The 24,611-nt window shown below is 37.0% G+C and overlaps 1 protein-coding gene across 4 annotated transcripts in view; it reads right to left on the bottom strand.

The window, feature by feature from the left end:
• Positions 1–1,375: 1,375 nt before the first annotated feature.
• DCLK1 (doublecortin like kinase 1) overlaps positions 1,376–24,611 on the bottom strand; it is a 229,351-nt gene continuing 206,115 nt past the window's right edge. For 2 of the 4 annotated variants that reach the window (XM_040055302.2, XM_040055305.2), the window contains 4 exons: positions 22,909–22,989; positions 16,424–16,537; positions 10,750–10,823; positions 1,376–2,059 (listed from right to left, as the gene is read on the bottom strand). In XM_040055302.2, the coding sequence (XP_039911236.1) occupies positions 2,002–2,059; positions 10,750–10,823; positions 16,424–16,537; positions 22,909–22,989 (327 nt within the window). In that variant the 3' untranslated portion in view covers positions 1,376–2,001. The remainder of the gene's footprint in view (positions 2,060–10,749; positions 10,824–16,423; positions 16,538–22,908; positions 22,990–24,611) is intronic. The other 2 variants (XM_040055301.1, XM_040055304.1) reach the window with 1 other exon arrangement.

Below are 24,611 nucleotides of genomic sequence, written 5' to 3' on the forward strand. Positions count from 1 at the left end.
GATTAAAAAAAAAAAAAAAAATCTGTATGAAATACCACTTGTGTGAAGATCCATGAGATTAATTTCCCACGTTTAAAGTCTTCATAGCCTTCAATATATAAATTTTCATGTCTGAGGCAATGAAAGATGCACTTCGTAGGATGGAGAAACAGAATTCCAATGTTTCTTGAACTACAGTTCAACTGATACTTCCACCTAGAAGTGCAAAAGAGCTTTACACTAGCCCCCAGCAACTGCAGGTATACATCGGCTGCCACAACTGCTCATTCGGACAGTTCCATGAAAAAAACACCACTCAGAATGGGAATGATACGGTAGGCAAACTGCCCTCTTCCTGAAAAATTTATTTATCCTTCCCGGAAAGCTGAGAAAATCTGCATGTCATTTTGGGTAGTATATTGATACTTCTGGTTGAATAATAGGAAAGAAAAAGGAAGGAAGAAAGCAAGAGATAAAGAGCAAAGTTGGGGGGAGATAGAGAGAAGAGAGAGAGCAAGAGAGTAAGAGAGAGAGGAAACCACATGTGATTTTAAAAAACACTGTGAGAAAACTTCAACTTTCGAGAAGAAAACTTCCATTTTATATGAGCAATAAGAGAAACTATAAATTTCACAATGTTTTTTTTATTTTAGAACATGATTTTTAAAGTTGCTTCTTTCATTCAAGTGAAATTCTGAGCCATCTCTTTTTTTTTCAAATTATCACATCTGAAGCAAAAGTCTACACACTGAAATATTTAATAAAGTGGTATCCAACTTTATGATAATGGTCAAATAAAAAGCTATAACGTTGTCTTGAGGTTTTAACAAACCAGTTATATATATATTTTTATATATATATATATATATATATATATACTCTGTGTAAATGCCCATTTTATTAAATATTACAAATAAAACTGGTGAGTAATTTTTAGTTTCTCCATTCTAAAGACAAAACTTTTGCTAATTCAATTTAGGCTTTACATATATATTAAATTACTTGTATTTTCCCCGATTTAGAATTACTCTAGCTATTTAAAGGGTAATGCTCATCTGTGTTAATCTTTTTAAATGGCTCTGCCGGAATAACCAGGTCATGCCGAGAGGATGCCTGTACATTCCTGAATGTGATGCAAGGGAATCAGGAATTTCTCAACTAGATCATTACATACTATTACATGACAGAACATGTCCTCAAGCAATTTCCCAAAACACAACATTATCATTAGCAGCAAACTATATGGAAGCAATCTTTTCTGGCCATCATGTCATCTTCTGTAAACCAAGAGAATGCCCTAAGCTGAGTTTCCCATTTAGCCCTGCATTGTATCCTCCAATAACAGTCACTCCGTGTCGAAGTATGATGCAGGTTTGGAACGAGCTGCTGCAGAAGATACCATTTGTTTAATTTTATTTTCATTTTTTAGCCTGTATTTGTATTTCCTAAGCAATAGTACATTTGATATATTTTTGGCCAGAAACAAGCAAGGAACTTCAGGATACTATAAAAGATATGTGCGTATAAAAGCAAAAAAGCCAGAATAAAACCCTAATATGGGTTGTAAAGATTTAAGGTGATCATTTACTCAGAGGGTTAACATGTGCTAAAATTACATACTGCAGTTCCTAGCTCCACTGATGAAAACATTCACTGCTTCTATCTTTAAATAAAAAAGCAAAATAGCCTTAACCCTTTGAGGATCTTATTAGCAGCAAGTTGCAATCTAAACAGAGAACAAGTATTTCAATCAATTAGGAAATTATTCTTACAAAGATTCTGTGAGCACCCTTTTGTGTTCTACCAACCCAGCATTTACTGCTGGATAGATCAGCTGTATTCACTCCACACAGGCCTGAAGCAGTTTCAGGGTCTCAAAGGGTTAAAGCCAAGACTTTTGAGAAAAAGTGTTTTATTAAAAGGGTGAGTTAGGTGAGCGAACAGTCTCGGATGAACTTGGTGAATAGTCTTCCGATTCGGAGTTGAGTTCAGGTGGAGCTTGCTGAGCCTTATAACGTCCCCTCACATCCTGGTTGCGTCTTCGTCGGAAAACCTGCCTCTCCTTATCAAGAGCGGTGGTCTGGCAGGGGCATAAAATAAGAATAAATGAAATTAGGCTGTGTGTGAAACGCAAAGATAATGAAAACCATGAGGTTTTATGTGGCCCGCAAATACCAGGGATAATAAATGTTCAGACCAAATTAAGCCTGCTCTGTCTCAGTCAGGTCTGAAAGGTTGAGCCCACAACATAGCTAAATGCTTGAAAAAGTGCATTTCCCAAACCTTAAGAGGTAGTGTGACATCATCAAGCAGATACAGTGCCATATATATGGATGCCATATGTTCTACTCCTGGATATTATTAATTTCATCCTTTAACAGGATCAAATTTCAAGCCAAATACCAAGTGACCTTCCCCCCACCCTTGTCAAAGTATAAATCTGTTTCTACAGGCAAGGCAGAGATGTACACTTGTCTTTGATTTGACCTAATGAAGGCTGATACACACTCACCCATGTTCAAGTCAGTGCAATCAGCTAACAAAGATGGATTGTGATGAAGTTGTCAGACAAGAGAGAAAAACAAACACCAAAGGGAGCTAGTCCAGCTCCTTGACACATCATGCCGCTCAATGGATGTTCTTAGGGAGAACGCTGAAGAGCTCTGACGGAAAGACCTGTTTAGCCTGACCACACTGTCTCTTCTTGTTAACCAAGGTCTACTGAATTCAGTACTCCACTAATTTAATCCACATCTAGCAAAGGTATCCAGGAATGGGAAAGAGTAATATTTACTGGATGGGCATATTTTTTTATCATTCTGCCATTATTGAGAATGCAGTTCTTAATAAGATGGCTGTAACTTCTAGCCACATTCTTTCTTCTGCTTTTCTGGCACATTTATGAAGTGAAACTTCAACCCAAGTAAGGGTAGCCGTAGCTTGACTATCACTTTCAAGTATAGGACTGGGTTTTGCTGTCCTCTTGATTATGGGATCTTAGACTGCAGTCCCTGAAATCACTGTAAAATTATATGGGATGGCCTTGATTCAGCAAGAGCACTTTGACACATGGTTAACTGCTTCTGAAGCAGGGCTGCCCCCTTAAATCCCAACCCATGAGTGCTTTGAGAAAAGCAAAATGGGAAAAGGCAGGTGACCAGTAAGATGACATACAAAATGTAACCAAGTATCTGATCATGGCACTGGAAGCAAAGATACCTTTGAGAACTGAACAGGTTTCACTCGTAAGCCTTGTAAAATTTGTCCCTATAATGAAAAGGTCTATTTAAGGGAATGCAGCCAAAAGGTGATTCTGCTTCAAAGGATTTATTGTGTTGTCTTAAGATATGCATGACTGCTTTCTCTAGAAAATTTGCCAGTTACAGTGTGAGCCTCATAGGAGAGTAGAGATGTATTTATAGCCAACATAGTTTTGAGACTAAAATGAAAACTAAATCCATCATACTGGTGCAGAATAGCATTATAGCAATCCACGCTTTCAAATAATGCAACCAGCATTCAATAATGATGCAACAGAGACAGGAAGATGGACCAGAGTACAGAACTACTATAGCAAATGGATTTAGTTAGGCTATATTGCTGAACTATTATTTTTGTGCCTAGAACAAAAAGGTCTCTAAGTGCTAAATATAGCACTATTTCAAAGGGTAAAATGATCCACTTTAGTAAGTTCCTCCCTATATTTTAAACAGTAATTGCTACAAAATCCAACACTTTTCATCTGCCAAAATTTTTTTTTGTTTACTGCTATCTTTTGGTTAAGAACTCTAATTAGTATTTTCAATGCCTTCTATGTTTCTTAGCCTTGAACCAATTCAGTTTTTGATTATTTTTAATGTGAAACAGAAGAATACCTAGATCTTTTACACACAGTGTATATACTGCTTACAGTATGTAATTTTGTGTGAAAATTGAAAAGAATGGCATATATTACCCCTCTATAAAATACAGATTTCCATTTAAAGGATATTTTTTATGCTTCCAGGAAATAAGCAGTTATTTAGAGCTCAAACCACATCAGATCATCCTGTGGTAATAGATACTCTCCCCTGAGAAATTTAAACATTTCTTGTTGAATAAATAAAATACTTGTATTAAATTCAGATTTTTTTTTTTTTTTAACCTACTACATGAGAATGGCAAATGTATATGTAAAATATGAAGGTGTTTAAATTTAAATAATTTACACATAAGGGAATGCATAAGAAAAATGTTTTTTAGGATACTGTTTTTTATAAAGAACAAAAATAACTAGGTACCAGGACATGTTTTCAAATATGTCTTCAAAAATATACCTCAAGATACTATCTTACTATGATTGTTGGAAAAGCTTTAGAGACTGTTCTTTAAATCTATTTGTTTAAATAGACATAAAAGCACTCCCTCCCTCAATAATAAAAGATACTAAGCAAAAAAACGCTTAGGGTCTCACTTAATCTAGCACCTTATGCTGCTGTAGTTTGTAGGGCCAAATACTTCTGGCTTCCTAACCCTTCAGAAACTTCCTGAGATATTTTGTGACTGTTTTTCTTTACATTTTTGTCCAGTGCTTTCCCTGGATTAGATCTAGTCAAATTTCTAGAGAATGGGGCATTATTGTGGTTACTCTCCTGGGCTGAGAGACATCCAGAGCCTTTCTCACCCAAAGAGCTTATTGAATAAAAAGTTAAAAAGTCACAGAGAGTCAAAGAGGTCAGTATTTAACCAGTGAAAGCAAAAATACACAGGTCATATTCTAATGTTTAGCATTTACCATGTCAAAACTACAAAATCGGGCACTTCTGACCACAGAGTGCTCAGGCCCTATAGAACTTCATATACAAGAACAGGGTTAGTTCGCTGAGTGTTCCAATGACATTTGACATTCCAGTGTTTAATTGACTGCTGATATTATTGCGGCACTGCATTTTGCAAAAATGCTATTTTTCATTTAAGGATGTCGCAGTCACTTTTTACCTAGAAAGAATTTCAAAATGTGATAGATCCATCTTTTGGAACGCAGAGAAGCTGGTAAGATAGATACATATGAGTACTGACTGCATGTGTTTTGTAAGTGGGATTTTCACCTACTGCACTTTCTTGCACACATGGACATATTCCTCAAATCAGCTTTTTCATTATTATTGATGCTTTTGTAACAAAGGCCTCTTGTACACATTGACTTGGTTTAACAGATGCATTCTTTCACCTGCTGTTCATCTGGGTGGTTCGCCGGTGCATGAACCACTCCATTATGGATTTCCAGGGCATTTCTGCTTCAAGCTACTCTTTCAATAAATAATAGCAGGATCTGAAGTGCACTTATACTTCACAGGGCTGCAAATCCCAGATTTTCATTAACACATTTTGACTTTTTTTTTTTTTTTTTTTTTTTTTTTTTTACTGGCTCTAGGTTAGAGATGTTAAGCACTATATGAGAATAATGGAAACTAAAATGTCAAGACAACATTCTTAGTTAAGATATGCAGCTGCCCTCCTACAATCCATATGAGAAAATGTAGAGCTTCTTAACCAGCAGAAGATAAGTGGATTGCCTCTAATAATTTGGTGGTGATGGGTATGAAGTATTTCATTAAGCACTAACGTATTTTGCATCAACATTTAGTAATCCTGACACCCGGTACCAAATGGTTACCAAACCATTTTTGGAAATGCATTTAATTCATAGTAATAGAGCATTATTTAAATCATTGTTTCCATCATTGACATACTAAGGTGCAGTGAGCATCTTTCCAGGATTTTTCCTTAAAGAGTGTCTTCATCCTGATTTTTACACAGGACTCCTGGGCCATGCAATTCTATTTTTTATCTTGGAAAACACTGCACTGTGTATTTATGAACACATTTTCAAAAACTACAACTGCTTTGATATATATGTGGTGGATTTGTAATGGGGAGAGCCTTATTTTAGCTGTGGGCTGATATTTTCTGTCAGGTCAGTAATTACTGGATTAAAGAAACGGAATATTATGAAAGTGAGCAGTGACTGCTATTCTTTTCACTTGTCTTAATTTACTGTTGGCCACCAAATATAGATATATATTAGTTTCATTAATAAAAGAACATTAATGTGCATTTTGCCTCATAGTCCATACATTATTCATACCAGCCAGAAGACTAAACTGGGGATGCAGCTGTTCACGCATTAATCTAAGAAACCCTTCCCTTTGCTTGCTTTTATTCTGCAGGAGCATACTTGCAAATTGTTAGCAATTTTCATGAAGCTTTGTTTAGCGTGTGGAATTAGGTGAATATACATATTGAAACACTGTTATTTTTCTTCCAGTACATCCACAGTTTTATGCACACACATTTAAAAGCTCACATCTAGATAAGTTTATCTGATTTCCTTAAACTTCCAGCTAGTGACCTTTATACATTGACAAGTTTCCTCGCTGTAAAAATGACCATTAAACATTGCTTATGGCACAAGCCAGGCAGCCCTTCAGTCTCATCTTTTAAAAATTTCTTTTCCATGGGTTTCTCAGGTTTTATATATATATATATTTATATATATTTATATATACACTACATATATATTTACATATATATATGTGTGTGTGTGTGATTGATTCATGAATCAAGACACTTTTTTGAGAGTACTTCAAACTTAGCAATGCACCTCAGTCCAAGAGCGAGACACTCATAGTATTTTTAGTCCCCCAGGCACAAGGTATAACCAAGTCAAGTTACACGGTGATTTGGAGACGTGCAAATGACCACATCGAGGGGACAAATTAATCGAGTGGATTTGAACCCAAACCTCCAAATACAAAAGCCCAATGCTCTGGCACACCATGTAACTTCTGGCATACCATGTAACTTCTGGCATGAAATTTAGCTAAAATGAAAGTAAGAAAGAAAGAAAACCAAATCGATTTGATATATGCTTTGTACTGCACTGGTGAGTGAACACAAAGACAAGTACTCTATATACCTAACTGTTGAATTCATATTGCTGTATTTAAGTTTGTGTTTACTCTTTGACATCCCCCTTTTTAGAGACACGATTCCTCAGCTGGTTTCAATTACACGTGGAAGAGAGTTAGAGCCAAGTTGTTTGCATGAGTGAATTTTATTTATAGTTTGTAAATCAGTTGTGGGTTTTTTACTCAAAGATCGGGAGAAGAGATTTTAAATTATTTTAGGTATTTACCAATATTCAGTTTACAGAGGGTTTTTATATTATTAAAAATGGCACTTTACAGATAGCAAGCCTGATTCCCAGCTTCCTTGTACCATCATCAAGATGTCTGACTGTAACTTTTGACTTGAAAGTGTGCTGTATCCACTTGGGACAGGTGTAAGTAACTCAACAGATGCAAAGTAATGTGAACTAGGAACAAAACAGAGGATGGAATCATGGGTTTTCAGATGAGCTATTTAGATGTATTTCTAACTGTGACAGTGAGAACTGTATTTTAAAAATCTAGTATTTATAAATTTAATATTGACCAGATTGATAATTTTGTTAAGCATCCAATGTAACTTATCTCCTTTCTATTGTCATTATATAGATAGATCATTAATGACTTTTCCATACACTCCTGGATTTTTTTTTGCCCATTTTGCTTTTCTAGAGTGTCTCGGATATGCAGAAAATAACACAGCCTAATAATCTATACTAATATAATAGATATACTACTACACGTACTGACATTTTCTATTATTATTCTGTTGGATGCAACCACTCTAGTGCTTCTTTGATTTTCTGAATCAATCCAATCTTTAGGGTTTTAACTGGAACCTCCAAGACTTGTTCCCTACTGATGCTGCTTTGGCCTCTACTGCATCTCTGATTGCAGGGCTGATGTTCCAACAACATTTGGTGGATTGGTTTTAAAATATCTATTGGTCTGGGGTCTAAATGATTTTCCTGATTTGGTCTCTGTGTTTTCTCTGATCCTTATATTCAAAAAACTGTGAAAGATTTTCTAGGCATTACAGCTAATGCCAGATACAACAACTCCTGCTGTATCTAAAAAGACATGTCACTCCTGCATGTATTATTCCACTGAAATGGAATTAAAAAGGATGCAGAAGACACTCAGAAAAAAAACAGGATTTTGAAGGACTTCGAAAACAGCAGTCTTTTAGGCAGAGAAAAGACAAGGTTTTCTGGTTGTTGAAGGAGGAAATAGTGCAATTTTAAAAGTATTTTGGAAGACTTCTAGAAACTACAGATAAAAATGAAAAGAGGGGTGCAGAAGAAACGAGTTGTTTAACTCTAACAGAGGCAACATTACATTTTCCTTGAGACATGGTTTTATTTTTCGCTGTACTTGTGTATTCAGATTAATTTTCATGTGCCTGTGATAAATTACTTGTTTTATAGGCATGAATGGATGAACCTTTTCATATGCTTTGCATCTGCACTACTAAAACCTAAACACTTACTGTATCAAAATGGTTTTATTTAGACTAAAACGTTGGTCACCACAACAGCTGCATGTTTCTGGGAGATGAGAGAGGTCTAAACACATGGCAGTGCTTGGTCCACTGCACCCCCTCGAAGAGGATTTTCTAATTAAGCATCCACGCCAAGGAGCCCCTATCTCCCAATTTGCCTTTCCACACTAGGTGCACAGTTTAGAAAACCCTAATTATAAACATTGTTGTTACTGCCCCCAGCTGGAAAACAGAGCAGTTTGTGTATGAATAAGAGAGATTATCGCCCATCTGCTCCAGCCCATTATTCAGGGATGTGTCATTTTGTATGCTGATGGAAGCCATTACTAGTGCTTTAGTCAAATGACCTTTTTTTTTTTTAAAAAAAAAAGCTTTATTTATTTACCAAGTTGCAGACTTAGAGCCTTCCCCCCTACCTCTTCAAAATGCATATGGTTTGTTTCAAAACCTGGGCTATGCAGTTAAACTGAGTCAAGGCCAATTTGAGATGTTCACTTTTCTCACAGGTTCCTGTGATCTGCTCCCCCTGAAGCAGGGGTTTTAAAAAATCCAAATATTGTATAGCAAATGGAATGACTTTATTTTCTTCTCACTCTCTCTCTCTCTTTTTTTTTTTTTTTTTTTTTTTTTTTTTTAATATGAAATAAAAAAATCAGAGAAAGAGTGCAAACTGACCATGGATAGCAATTAAACTCCAGGAGGATAAATAAAGCTCATAGGATCTTCCTCACCATTTTACAGAGCAGGCATTAAATTTGCAACTCTTCATCAAAGTTCTGCTTGATAGAAAATACCATCTTTCCTTCTTCAGCAGAAAATTCCTCTAATACCATCAAACCCACAGTCATCTAAAGCAGGGCACTCAGGTCCCATTCCCCCTTCTCCAAAGTCAAGGAGCATGAAGGAGGATGCCAAGTGACAAGACAAATCAGCGGGTTTTGCTCTGCCCTTGCAGGTCAGTGGGTTTGTAGCCACTACCACAAGTGTGATAGGGTGGAATTAGATGAATTACAGGTACTGCTCCACACTCTTACACTTGGAGAGAGAGTCTTTCTCAATTTTTGCTAGCCAGCGTTCAACTCATGAATTGCATTGACTTTTCTACTTTTTGCCTGAAAAATAGGCTTATTTTTGGGTTTGGGTTTGTTTTGTTCTGTTTTTCTTTCCCCAGAACATCCATATCAGAAACTACTCACTCCTCAGTGTGCACTCAGGGAACTGTTAGGTTTTATGGAAAGCGTGCTGTAGCCCGATCCATGCACTTGGTGAAATGATCCAGGGTGGGAGTTTTACTTTACTGGAAACACTCACAGTGCCCATCTCTGCTGTTTTGCTAAGGTGGTTACTTTGCTGAGATTTTACAAACCCCTCACAGGCAAGTTTTTAAAGGCAGTGTTAGAAAACATATGTCTCACTGTGAACTTATAAAATTTTCTCCAGCTATCAAAAATGTAGGTCTTGTGAGTAATAAGGAAAAAGACAGCAAGTAACCACTTGACGAAAATTCCAGAGCTCTGGATTTATTGAGGAGGTGTGTGGGCCTCTTGTAGGCTATCAGACCTGGAACCCTCTTTCCCCCTACTCCAGAATGAGCCCCTCCCGCCCAGAGCCCCATTTTATCATACAGGTTAAGCCAGCTAACAACAACCCTGGCACAGTTACACAATGAAGAAAAATATATTCAAGAGACTCATGCAATATTAAAAAAAAAAAAAAAAAATCAAATCAAAATAAATAGGTATCAGAGGGGTTTTAAAAAGAAAAGAGAAGAAATGCATTGTTAGAAACACAAGCTTACCAGCACATACAATGCATTGTATTTCAGTGAACTTGGGAGAGTTTCTATGCCCGCGTTATGCAAATGCATTGTCCAGTCTAAGGTAAGGATTGTGTTTAGTGGGTTTAAAATGACAGTATATAGCTCCACATCTTGCATGGAAAAAGAGGAAAATATATGCTGAGAGCCTGTTGCTGCTCCGTGTGTTTTGAAACAGGAGCACAGGGGAAGCAGATGCCTTAACAAGCAGAAGGGAGGGGGAGGGTGCGTACTTCAGCATATCTGTAGATTTTCTATATACACTGTCCTTTTAACTATAGGGGAGATTGAAACTGAGCATGTGCGATGGAGAGAAAGCTGGCAATGTGGGTGTGAGGGATGGGTGAAGAAAGGGAATGAGGGGGTGTGGCATCTCAATCAAGATTAAAACGAAACTGATAAAGCAGCATATGGACCGGATAACAAATCAAAAAGCATGTTTATCCACTGAAGGAACTGGTTAATGGAGACTGCCAGCACGTTGCCATGGAAACACTGACTGTTGGCGCTGCACCATCTCATACCTTATCCAATACATTCCTGGTTGTTGGTAGTAGTCCAAAGACCCTGATCTCTTGATGGTAAACCCGTGGTCCAGCTGAGCAGAGAGAAATGGGGCAACTCAGTGGATCGACATTAGGCTAGAGAATTCAGACTCCAGAGCAAGCTGTTCCTTATTTAGAGCATATTTACTGTTTTCACTTTCACTCTTATCTAACATCGTAAAGCCACGTACCGCAGAAGAAAAAAGGAAAAAAAAAGGTAAAGAAATAAAATGTAAAGATACTAATTCTAGATTTGGTCATGGCAAATTAGAAGCCAATTTATTCAAACTAAAATGGAGTTTGAGAATAGGTTAGTTAATGCATAATGCATTTACTTAAAAGTCTGAAATATCTCATTACCTCCAAAGACACTAGTGCCCTTTAAAGTTGCACATACCAGTAATAGAATATTATTTTTTGCAATTAAACTGAGAAGTTTAATAACAATAATTAAAAAAAAAAATTAAATGCAGTGCAGCCATCACAAGGAGCAGGCTAGACAGACTACACAAGGCTTAAATTAGACTGTTTCATAATCATGGAATGTGTAGAGATGAAAAGAATCAGGTTTTGATACCCCATCAATCATGGTAATTAATTTCTAAAAATGCGTTAACCTTGGAGAGTAGGACTACTCAGAGCCATGAATAACATTGTTTATCATTTCAGCTTACACCTCATGCTCAAAAAGATAATAGTACAAAACTATTTGGTTTAAAATTGCACCAATTAAAGTCAAAACGGAAATGAACTTAACATTGTGTCCAGGAAATTGCTCTGGTGATATTAAGGAATATAGATCTTTCAAGTTTAGTTTATCATTAGCAAAATCATGTGCACAGGAACAAAGAAAATGCGTTCTTTTCCCTAACCCTTCTGTGCTGCACTAACAGACAGTGGAAACATAATTTAGCTGAATTACATAAAATTTCAGGGGAAAAAATTCTTGACAGAGACACTCTAACTGTTCAAAAGCTGTTGCAATGATTTTCAGATCTTTGCTCTATGAATGGAAAAGGCCTTTTTGTGCTTCACTAAGAGTGTGCTATATATTTCCAGTACTGATAGTTTTTAATTCTAAATTCAGAAAAGCAGTTCAACGCATTTCCAGGTACCAACGGCTTCAAGGGGAATTAGGAACTAACTGAAAATTTAACTTTTTCTTCATGACCCCCCTGCAAGTGTAGAATTTAATATTTTATTCCATTTTGTTTAAAAGATGCCTCTTTCATCTTATTTAGAATTATTTAAAGGATGTTTCCTGTTTAAAACCATGGGAACCTTGTACCTAAATTTGTGTTGGCTTAACTGTACTGGTCTGCTATTGCCATCTACTGGCTTCCTTGTATGCTGCACATAAAACACACAAAAGAGACTTCTTCCTAAAAAGCAGATCAAAAATATTGCCCTAAAACTGAATAGCCAAAACTTAATTCAGAGTAAACGGGGAAAATCGCTCCCTAACAAGAGTTGAAACAATTTTGGTGGTGTGGAAATCCTGCCATGAGAATCCCAACTGTGGACAACGATCCCAAGACAACACAGACAAAAGATGTGAAGGGACAGCTGAGACACAGGTTCAGCTTTAAGACTTTAGGACTAAAACTTAGAGGCTAGGCTTGGCCTCTCCTCCACACCACCCAAGAAATCCCACGGCTAAAAATTCCACTTGGCATTGGTAATTTTATTTTAAAATCAGCAGAACGTGGGGCAATGACCCACACACTGCCTACCCATTACCAGGGTCTCCGACCCAGGACCCTGTGAGCAGAAGAGAGCTGCGCCAACTTTATAAGCAGCTTTCCTCTTTTCTGTTCTACTTGTTTACTCTGCATCTCCCGCTGGAGTTTACTCCCATTGCCAAGACAGAGACCTCATACAACCTTAACAGCAGATTAGCGTTAGTCTTGTTCTCTGTCTCAGTGGCAAAAGTACAAGCACCAAAATGATGACACACAGGCCAAGATTTAACACTTCAGACAAGGACATATATTAAACGATGCTCAGTTCATACAAGGAATTACAGCACACCTTTGGATTGCAGAAGCATTCTCAAAAAGTGAATTGCAGTCTTAGTCACTCTAATCACTGTCACTGAAGCTCAAAGGGTACAGCCACAAGGGTGTTGTTTTGTGGCCAAACCAAAATAAATGGAATTTACATTCTTGAAGAACTGAAGAATAAAATCTATCCCCAAATTTAAAAAAGGCTAGTTAATATAACATTGGGTTTATGTTTTTACTGAAGTACCTTTTATAAACACCATCACCAAACTAAAAAATACTGCTCCTATTGAAAAGCTGAATGAGAAACATGATCCTGCAAATATTTTGGCACATGTTTAACAATAATGTGGCCATTCTGACACAGACCGAGGGGCACTAGCCCAAACCATCTCCCACAGAGACTGGTAGTCAACACCTGTGACAAGAGTTTAACAACAGGGCAAGTAAAGCGATATTTCTCCTACACACTCTCTATCAGGCAGTGTTTTTTAGGGACTTGCTAATTCGCTTGCTGTTTTAAAAGCTAGCTCTCCAATTAAAATTTTGCTGGCAAAGCTATGTTGGTTCAGGGGAATTTTTTCCCAACTGACATAGTTACTCTGGCAGAACTTTTAATGATGTATTATTGCATCAACAGAGAAGTCTCTTTGCTTGTATAGTTAATTTTGTTTGAGAAATCATTCTACTACTTCAGCAAAGGGACTGCTTTGCAGGCATGCACATGTTCATTAGGGTAGTTTGTCCAAACTGATGAATCCTTTCAAATGTGGACAAACTGGAAGTCTGGACACATGCACAAGAAGTAGGATGTCTCTGCCTTGGATAGACTGAGACAACTTTCACTGAGATTACCACATCAATAAACCAGACATAAGTCTGAACCAAAGGAATCAATGCAATTTGGACTTTGCTGAAGGAAGCAGTAGCCACAGAAGTTGTATGCAAAACACATGTGGCTTCAAACTTCCTTTCAGTCAAGCTGGCCAGAGACACATCTTTAGGAATGTAATTTACATATTATAGTTTTAATTGGTGCATATGGTAAATACTCCTTGAGATCTTTGAGGTGTGTTACACTTTACCACCAGAGAAAACAGGCATATAATATCATATCATACCAATGTGAGGACAAACTAAGAACTAAATACCACATATTGGAGATCTCTGTACATAAACAGAGTTATAATATTCAAAATATATGATAATATTTATCTTTCATACTATTAAGTAAGTTATAGAAATATAAGCACATATTAACACATTTTCACAAACACAGACACAGATGTGTTATATAATATATAGAAGACAACTCTATACATTATATACACAATCACTCTCTCAAAAAGTAAACACACAGGCAGGCACAAACCCCCAGTATTTTTATAACAAATATAGTTACTGCATGTCTTTAGTGCCAAGCAATATGTTACAGAATCTATACATACTCTGAAAGTTCTAAATCTAGATCCATCTTTGTTAATAGGATTTAATTTTAGCTTATTTGAGAATTCACAGTTAAATGGAGATTTCCAAACATAAAACCCTAGTGACATGCATGTCAAACGTATATTAAATAGACTCCCAATGCAGAAATATCTAAAGACATTGTTGTTTTGCTTTTGGCTTTCTTTTACATATTAAATTATTTTTGTAAAAAACAAAACTAATTTATTAATAAAATGGAAATTATCTAGAATTCTAAAACATTACCAAATCACTAAATAAGTCTATACTTCCCCATCTCTTCCCATAATCAAACCACTTTCTGAATTATGAAAAGTATTCTAAACATTTCTATTTTATAGGCCAAGTTGCAGGATCAATCGTATCAGGATATGAAGTTTGCCACAGAGATGATCACTAAAAATAATCTGTTAAATTTCCAAACCCTAATAAATAAATAAAAGCCATTAAGAATATAATTAATCATAAACATTTTTCCTGATGTTTTGCAGTGGACAGATTCACTACAGTGCCTTTTTCATTACTCGGGTGTTAAAACTGCTATGAACAATTCCTTGGCAAAGCAACTGGGGCAAATTAAAAGAAAGAGGAGGATAGGGAAATTAAAAACATAAAGGAGGCAAGGGATGGATGAGGACAGAGGCATCATTTCTTGCCTTTAAGCTTTGAAGTCATTAGCATGGAGGATTTGAGCAGTAATTCCCATGGACAAGCGTGCTGGCAGTCCATTCAATAGGAACACGGTTTCAGCTAGTCTATAAAGAACATACCTGCAGTTCAGATGAGCAATGGGTATGTGATGTTTTAGTTGTGGGAGAGTTGCTGCAGTATTATTGCTTAAAAATGAAAATAAATAAATGCTGACTATGTTAGCCGATGACTGACAAAATCTAGGAAAAGCATGAGGAACAATTTGCTTCCATGTTGAAGACATTCAGGGTAGGAAAGAGTAAAGAAAAAATATGAGAGGCACAGCTTGAAATTTTAAGTACTTATACCAAGTAACTTTGAGAAAGTATCCATTTTGCTGCACAAGCACTTCACACCTGTGAGCCAGATTGCATGTGCTGAGCTGAATTTACTTCATGCTGATTTAACTCAACACTGGAGGGGCTGAGCTGAGAAACATGAAAGTGGAAACAGTACAAGAAAGTGTACATGTGCAGTCACACCACCTGCAATTTATGGAGGCTGAGAATGAACACTGAGTAATCTGATATGGGAATGGTTACGTTTAACATGTCACATTTTTAGTGACTCTTTGGAGTGTTCACATTACTATGAGTAATAAAGGAAAGCTTACAAACACAAGCAGATGTATCAAAAATGTGAAGGATGTGCATGTTACTATTCAGTGGCATTAGTATGAATAATCTTTTCATGTGCTGAATATATCCTGTGTTCATGTATATGTCATACACTTGTTCATCTGTGAGGAAAAAATACAATCGTATGTGGTGTGTGCTCCACTGAGGGTGCCACTGAAACCTCAGTAAAGCTTGGTCAAAATTCTGGCCAAGCTTTGTTTCAGACATTCCAACACATTCAAACCTAGAATGGCTCCACTGGAATTGCAATGTGACAGAAGGCAGCAAGAAGTTCCCTTAAGTCTTTACCCCACAAAATACTTCTGCTGACAGGGAAGCAGGCTGTGTGTGGCACTACAATAAAATGCTGCTGCCCAGCTAAATCTGAAGCGGCTAGACTCCTGTTAACCATGAAGGCAGCAGCGAGGCATCATAGCTCTCTTTCATGTCTTCAAAGGGGAGAGGCTTAGGCTGCCATACAGATTTTCAGTTAAATTTTGAAGTAATTTCCATTTTAAAGTGGTGCTGTCCTGCTACAGTCTCTGTGTGGCCTAAATCCATACAATGAGTCTGCTGCCAAGTAAAATGTCATGATCCCGCAGTTTAAATTGTTGAATTTATAATGATCTTCTGGTAAAATGTGGAACTGTGTACTGTGTGTACAGTTATATCTCCTAGGGCTGTTAAATAACAACGTGACGCACATGGAGAATCAAAGGAGAAGCTGTGCAGGATACCAGTCTAACCATGTTTATATTAATTAAATGCTACAAATTATCTAAAGATTAACCCTCTCTGGTTTCTTTTGGTGTCCTAAACACATAACCGTCTGGTGGGCACATAAATCTGTTTCATCTGTGTATTTCAGATGCTTACTGCTACGACAGAAACTCCAGCTGCTGTGCTGTTCGGCTTAGGGCCTGTGTTGAAATGCTTCTTTATCTTCCCAGCTACAGAGAGCTGATGTTCATTCTCTGGGAGGCCATCATCCTGCAGATAAATAAAGCAAAATAAAACTTCAGAGAGGAAAGATGAAGAAAGAAGGAATTGTGAGGTGATTCTAGTAGGTTCCATCAATACAGAAAGGTTTACAAAATGTTTGTATTAAAATACGGGTCAGTCATTGTCTCCATCAATATATTTAAGATACTTACAAGATGAACATATGGACCAAGCAGTCTCTCTTGTCTTCTTTACCCAATATTTGCTTCTCAAACTTCAGGTAGTGTTCATTAATAATAAGTGTTAAACATTTCATTTATCTTTCTGCCATATCTTAATTACCACTACCCAGTCATTTTTATGCCCATTAATATTTCAAAGCCTGAGGATTTCAGATGTGCTTAAGATACTGTTTACTCATCACCTAAATTTAATGATAATGACCACAAAAGTAAAATATGTCCAAGATATTACAAAAATAAAAGAGGCTGGTATGCAGAGCAAACCTGGATACCTGCACCTAGGCACGCTGGCAACCTCCATGCTGAGGAGAAACCCCAGAAGAAAGAAGGGTATCTGTGGTTTTATGCAAGTCCTCAGACTGAATTCAAGTCCAGGAAAAGAGGAGGGGTTTTTTTAGAAATTGTAGAAAAGATCCTTATGCCTGAAAAATGTGCAAAAAGCCACTGCTCAGTAAGACTTCCCCCCTAGCAGAATAGGCAGGATTTCAGGCAACAAATATGCAGAATAGGTGGAATAGGAAACAAAATGTAGAACAGGCCAAATATACAGGGTAGCGGGTCACTGGCAATGTGCCATAGTCATCCCTAACTGGTGCTGCATGGTGTGTATAGGTATAAAGATGAAATAATTCTTAAACTCCACTTTGGAAAAATCCTAGCAGAAAAGCAAGTGGGACAAGATCAGAATAGTGTGAGATGATGGACACTTTTTTTTTTTTGTTTTTCAGACATGATGAGTGCCCTTAAAGAGTTACAAAGCTGCTGCAGTAAATTACGAGTTCAGTGAGCATATGGGAATTTTAGGGAGGTTGGTAGGGTTTGTTATTTATTTAGCTTGGGGAGTTTGTGTTTAGAGATCCCTTACTCACCCCTTAACAAAATGTCTCAGCTGGCAAAATATGGTCAAGTGCACACAGCTTCAAAATACAAAACAAAACAATACAACCCAGTAGCTGATTATTGTCTAGCACTGGGGAGTCCTGGCTTGGTAGTATATGACCCCTAAAAATAACCTACTTCCCCTTGACCTTGCCTTTCCCAGAAGAAAGCTTGTCTGTAAAGTGAGCTCCTCTTCACTAGAGGAGGGAAGAAAAATAAAATCATTCTCTTGGCTTTCTTGACAAGAAAGTCTGCCAAGCATTCATGTCATCTTGTCAAAAGACTAAATTACAGAGAAGACAATAGTTAGAAAGACTGTGGTCACATTTTATTGGTGAAGGACCACACCCACAGTTCCAGTGGCAACATGCCACAAACGCATAGTTTGGGCTCCAGCTTTTAGATGAAATACCTTCCAGCTCAATTTAAGATGCAGCATAGGAATATATCAGAATTCCTCTATTGTTACTAAGTATTTATTACTACTGTTGGTGCCACCTGATGTTTAGTAGTCCTCTTTTATTCAAACATGGTTTATAAACAAATCAATATATATTAAACTGGCTCCTGGAATTACTTCAGTCTACAATAATAGATAGGTATTGAGGGTGAGAGATGACAGCTATTTAACTAAATACAAAACAAGCTGCTCTGCAGTTTTAAAAGGCAAGAAGTGAAAAAAACCACCCCTCAGACATCAAACTGATCAGAATCAGCAGGTTAGATTGTAGGATTGGAGAACAGTGTAAACACTGCTGACAAGAATTTCATTGGGTTGCTGAAATTGGAGGGATGTCAACCCCCGAAGACATTAACTGTTCCTTTCCCCTATTTCAAGGCTTTGCTTTTGGCAGTGGGTTAGGATCACAGAATTTCATCTCAGCTTTAGCATTAATCACAAGATTTTTTTAAAGGTGACCAGTGATTTTTGCTGCTTCATCTGGGAACTTAGAGTCATGAGCTTCAGAAGACTCCTAACAAAGAAGAGCTCTCCTGTATGCACCTCAGAAGCAGAGCACTCAAAAGAGTTTGAAAACTCTGGCCCAGAATTAGAGTTTTCACATAGATAATACAAACTGCTTGGAAAGTTAACTTTTTTTTTTTTTTTTTTAAATCAGTCTCTACAAAATACCTTTCATGGTCTATTTGCAAGAATTAAAAATAAAAAAGCAATAAAAAAGAGGCACAAGGTCTTAGAGTAATTCCAGTAATTGATAAAAACCGGTTTCATATTTGCATTGTGCTCTGTGGCAGGAGATATTGCCACTCAAAGCAAAAAGAAGTGTCATAAAGATGTAATGAAGTTCAGGAATGCCAGAGTCCTACTGCCCTGAAGCACTTAGATCCATTTCAGAAGATGGTCACAAGAGCTTTGCTTTCCATATCAAAAAGCATCAGATGAGTAGATCATTATACCAGTAAGAGCAGGAAATTAGAGTAAGTAGAAGTGCTGGAGAAGCTTTTGGACATTATTTCCTTTAAGAATTCTAAGGAAGTTATTTTGTGCTGTGTCCGCAGCACAGCTGCAAAATAACAAATGTATTTTTAGATGAATTTTCTTACAAATGTTTAGCTTATTTATACTTATTGCTTGGTTATTAATTTCTTTTGCACACAGATTTCCAAGGCAGGCATAGTGAGGGAAAAATATAAAGTGCTCCAGGTTCTCTAATCCTTTTTGGCTGGGGTGTGCCATCTTCCTCCAGCAACAACACACATTTTATATTGATTATTGTAACAGAGAAGTGTTTAGAAAATGTGAGTCACCCCTTTCAGCATTCACTGCTCAGTGATGTACTAGGAAACATTTACTACCTTTACAAAAAAGAATGAGTTTGTCCTATAACTTGTCATTAAAGTCTAAAATACCAGACCTCAAGCTTCTTGCCTCTTTTATAGTTCTTTGCATTTGCAAAAAAAAAAAAAAAAAAAAAAAAAAAAAAAAAAAAAATTGAGCAGGTAAAATTTGGGGTCCCTGCAGGTGAAGTAAAAACTGATACATTTATTTCCAGGTCTAAGTGTACTGCATAGGAGTGATTACTCCAAATAAACAAAATGGAGGGGGCAAAGAACTGCTGCTGAATTGCATTTAGAATTCCAGATCTCCATCTGTGGCAGTGGCATGTAGCCAACATCTTTTCAGGTTTTGTTTTTTGGAATTGAAAACAGCTGGGATATTATTCACATCGAAACAGCTTTACTGGTCTGACTCTGACCATAACAAGTTTGGCAGTTTCCAAGAGGATTCCAGATATTTTTATAGCAAAAATTTAAACTGAAGTGAGGGTTTGGTCCTACTGAAACTGTCAAAGCACATTCCAGGCATCTCACCAATTTACGAAGTAATCACATAGTAAGCAGCTATAAAGCAGAATGGTTATTTACAATCTACAAAATGGTTTTATACAGTGTAAGCAGTTACAACACTTCTATCAAAGGTTTGATCAAAGAGAGAAAATGTTTCTTAAAATTGTCAAAGAAAACACATGCCTGCTTTTCAAGCCAGCTTTCTATCTAGTATTTTAGCTGCAGATTTAACACTCTGTGAATAGGTTCAAAACTGAAATAAGGGAAGAGTTATAGTGAGCTCTGTCCCGGCTGAAACTAATAGAGAAAGTAAACTCCAGCATTTGACACCATGGAAAAGTATTTAAGCAGGTTACCTGTGAAAATGGAGTGTAGGTGAAAATTCCACGTGCCATTTCTTCTCAGAAAGACAATATAATTGATCAGGTAATTGCAACACATAGATTGAGGAGTCTTTTGTAAACAGGGATGAGTGCATTAATTCCCTGTCCTGAAGCTGGGAAAATGAGGTCCAGGGAGCTCTGTCTGTGTGACAGACTTGCAGCTGATCCAGCGAGTGATGGCAGAGGGATGTGTAGCTGGACCTGACAGTGTACATCCTGCCTCTGTGCATCAATGAGCTGCCCCTGCTAGCTTATCTACTGATACTGCCCAGACACAATTCAGGGAAGTGCCCTTTCTCATGGAACCATTTAAGCACCTGTTTCAACTCAGCCTTGTTCTTATTTCTTCTGATGTGAACTAGGATTGTAGTATCATCTAGTTAATTTGATGCCCTGTATTAAGTGCTTCCATGTGTGATGCCTTGAAATAGGAGCAATGTTTGGAATGTGTTAAAGCTCTCTCCTGAACTGGTCCCAGTGCTAGCCTTTTTCCTCTCAGAAAAAATATATGGAGGACATAAGAGAATTCAAAAACAGTTTTGATCTGCATTATGAACTATCTTTATTGTAATGATGAAGAAGAAATACTGATTTGTGTCAGTTGTTAAAAGCAGCAGAAAAAAAGGATTTAGGGAATTGTCATGGAATATTTGCTTCACTTACTTACAGACAGAACTGCTACAGGTTTTGATTGCAGAGAATTATTGCCAGAATAAAATGACAAGCTCAGCAGAGCTAAGCCAAAGATGATTTGATCACTGCATGTTGTTTCTAACAGTGCATCACAGCCACTCTTTAAGAAGCAGTATATTTAATAGAAGCAAGTAGGTCTTGGAACTTTCCCTCGTATATTCTCTAGTTCATGCCAACCAAGTATTTAAGAACTTTGTGACCAAGAGTTCTATCCAGACCACTATATTTAATAAGCACCAGTCGGATCATCCTCCAAAAATGTATTAGATTTTCTTTTGAGTCCAGTTATACGAGTTCTCTACACACCTTCTGGCAAGGGGTTCTGCAAGTTAACTCATTGCACAGAAATTCAGGAATTTGCCAAGGTGCTTCATTAACCATAACTCACGTTTTCTAACAGAGATCTGGAGTGTTAAAAGTCTTTAGCTCCCAGCCCCTCTCTCCTGCTATCCTCACCAGCAGGTACTATGGAGGGCAGGGAAGTAGATCCTCATGTCACTTGCGCACCACCACTACCAGTTTACTGCCAAAGAGCTGCACTTCTTTTTTATACATCACACTAAAACGGCTTTCTAAAACACATCTAGACCACAATTAAAAAAAAAAAAAAAATTAAGTATCTGGGGGTAGCATTAGCATTTCAAATATATTTTTCAGAAAAATGGAAGATTAGTGACCGCTTCCTTAAGTGGTGCAAGCAAGTGACATTTCAGTAATCTCAGCAGAAGTGTGCAGGCTGACACTGTGGGTGACATGGCCTCTCTGTGGCTTCTGATCAGTCACTTCCATCTCTTCCTCTTTAGCACTCCAGAAATCTTCACACGTCCTCCTCCCATGAAGACACAGAGACCCCTCAATCACCATAAGGCATTATAAACTGTGGCAGAACAGTATGTCCAAGGACAGCCCCTGGCACCAAGGAAAATTAATATTTCAGCTGCTTGAATGTCATCTTCAAAATGAAAAGATTTTCATCAGACATTGCCCCGGCTCCTCGCACTCTTCATACACCACTGAAGGGCGGTGCATGTTGATGCATGTTAATAGCATTCACAATTAAAAAGAAGTGGTTTGGGTAATAAGGGAGGCCTCCAAGTTTAAAGCATGTACTTGGTAAATAATTAACTGATCCTTACTATTCTGACGATATGGAGGACACTTTAATTTAAAAAAATATATCTATATATTTGAGGTGACTGTATATTTGAATTTTTAGAATAGTTTTTTAGTGAGAATGGGATTTTGGATACAGCAGCTTAGGGACCAAAGAATATTCCAGGGAGGTCTGCACACTCAAACTTGCAACAAAGAAAATGAAACATTATTTCTTCTTCCTTTATTTTTTTCACTGTTTATCCCAATTGTGTTTCTTTTCTCAGTTGTTCATTTTGAATTGGAATATAGATTGTGCCAAATTTTTATTTCTTGTATCATCCAAATATTTTAAAACATGTTAAATGGTATGGAATAATTAACAAATCTTAAATACCATCAGAAGATAAATATAATTCTAAATGTTTCCCTGTTCCATTCTGGATCAAGTAGGCTTAACAGTATGCACTATATTTCAGTAACCCTTAATCATGACTATGAGATTTTTGAGTCTACCTGATCTTAGGAGAACAAAACGTGTCACTGAACCTGCAAGCTGAGTGTTAGATATATACATTTATCAAATAGGATTGAGACTTGTTGAAAGTCCATTTCAGAGAAAATGCAGCTGAGCACACACAGAACAGTGAAAACTCCAAGGTACATGATACACTACATCAGCCTGTAACCCAGATTATTTCCATTTAAATCTGTGGCATCTTTAGAATGTGCTGGCTTCCAAAAGGACATAGCAAAGGCTTGACAGAAAAGAGCTCAAAGGTGCCAAATTGCAAGAAGCATCTACAAGTCTGAAAACACTTACATTAACCCATGGATGCTCAAGAACTTGCAAGGCTGAGAATCGCAGATCTACATCTACTTGAAGCATCATTGTGATAAGTTCCTGAGAAATTAAACACAGGGTCAAATGTAAAGAACACTTTTAAAGAAAAAATCAATATTTCATTCACTTAAGAACCCTTCAACTGATTTTGTAAGAGTTCTCAAAGAGAGAGTAAACTACTGACTATAGAAATATACTAAGATTATTCAAAATATAGAAAAACAACTGATGAACTCTCAGCTGAACTTTTAAATCAATATCTGACAGTACCTTGAAAAGCTAGAAGACAGTTCTGAGCTACAGTTCTGAAGCCACTGTTTAAGAGAAAAGCACTTAATACATAATGTGCAAAACAGATGGTACCATGAAATTACGTTAGCTTCCCATTAAGAAAAAGCCAATTCCTCTGTAGGAAAAAAAAAGCCAGCAAATGGAGTTTTACTTTAAACTCTTGTATAAATTACATAGAAGATATTAAAAAAACCCAAACCAAACCAAACCAAAAAAAAACCCAAAAAAACCCCCACAAACACTTAAAAGCATTATTTTCCATCCTCTTATTTTCTCTGCAATTACCTAGATTATTTTATTCACAGACTGGAGTGGATGGAAACAGGATGGCAATATGACAGCAAATAAAGGTGCATCACCAAAAACCAAAGACAGTAATTCTTAGTTACAACAGTAACTTAAACGGATAGACTAATGCTTCAAACCAGAAATTTTAGACAGAACTATTTGGCAGAAGGAGTTTTGCAGGAAAACCCACTGGCAAAGGACTTGCAGGGTTCCCACTAATGATGCTATGAAATAATGCCTGCTACAATGCAATGATTTGGTTTAGAAGACTTCCAACTGCATGATTATCTCATTCATTAACCTCATTAGATAGCAGGCTAAAATGCTACTCCTGATCACCCTCTACATACCTGTAAAAGCAGGATGTAACTCTCCAAAGAATGGAGATTCAGAGCTACTCTCATTACCTGCATCCACCTCCAAATTTCACTTTTTTCTTGTGATTAATCAAACACTGTCACACTGAAGGAAACAGGAAGACAGCTTTTCATAGATGTGTCTTACAGACTAGAGAAATAAACTGAATGAAAGTAAGTACTTATCTACCTACAGAATGACCATATGATTTTTTTTTTTTTTTTTTTTTTACATACACATATGTATTATGTCTCTGACACATATATTTACACATACGACTGTAGTGAATGCCAGATCCCTAGAAAATCTTTGAGTTAAACTGTTGCTCTACTGCACTGGTGAGAGTTAAAATACCTGATCTGCTCTGCAAGTATAATGAACTCTGTCAAGGTCTGTATCTGTAAATAATTATATCTGCCTTAGCACACCAAAGACTGCAGATCAAGAGCTGTGACTAGAACAAGTCTGTAGTCCATACCACTCTGCAACAGTAAGGCAACGGGAGGCCGGGTTCTTTTTCAGAAAGAAACAACAGACATAACATCCAATGGAGTTAATAAGGGAAATCAGCCTCCCCATAATGTTATTAGACAATGTTCAAAGGCTCCAGGTTGGTACCTGGTCCCCCTCATAAGTGCATATAAAGCACAGTCCAAGGAGCTTTCAGCTAAGAAGTGAATTACTTTATTTTTTTTTTTTTAATTAATAAGGGATGCTGTTGTGTGAGGTTGTAGAGATATGATGTC

The sequence above is a fragment of the Hirundo rustica genome, chromosome 2, assembly GCF_015227805.2.
Source record: "Hirundo rustica isolate bHirRus1 chromosome 2, bHirRus1.pri.v3, whole genome shotgun sequence".
NCBI lineage: Eukaryota > Metazoa > Chordata > Aves > Passeriformes > Hirundinidae > Hirundo > Hirundo rustica.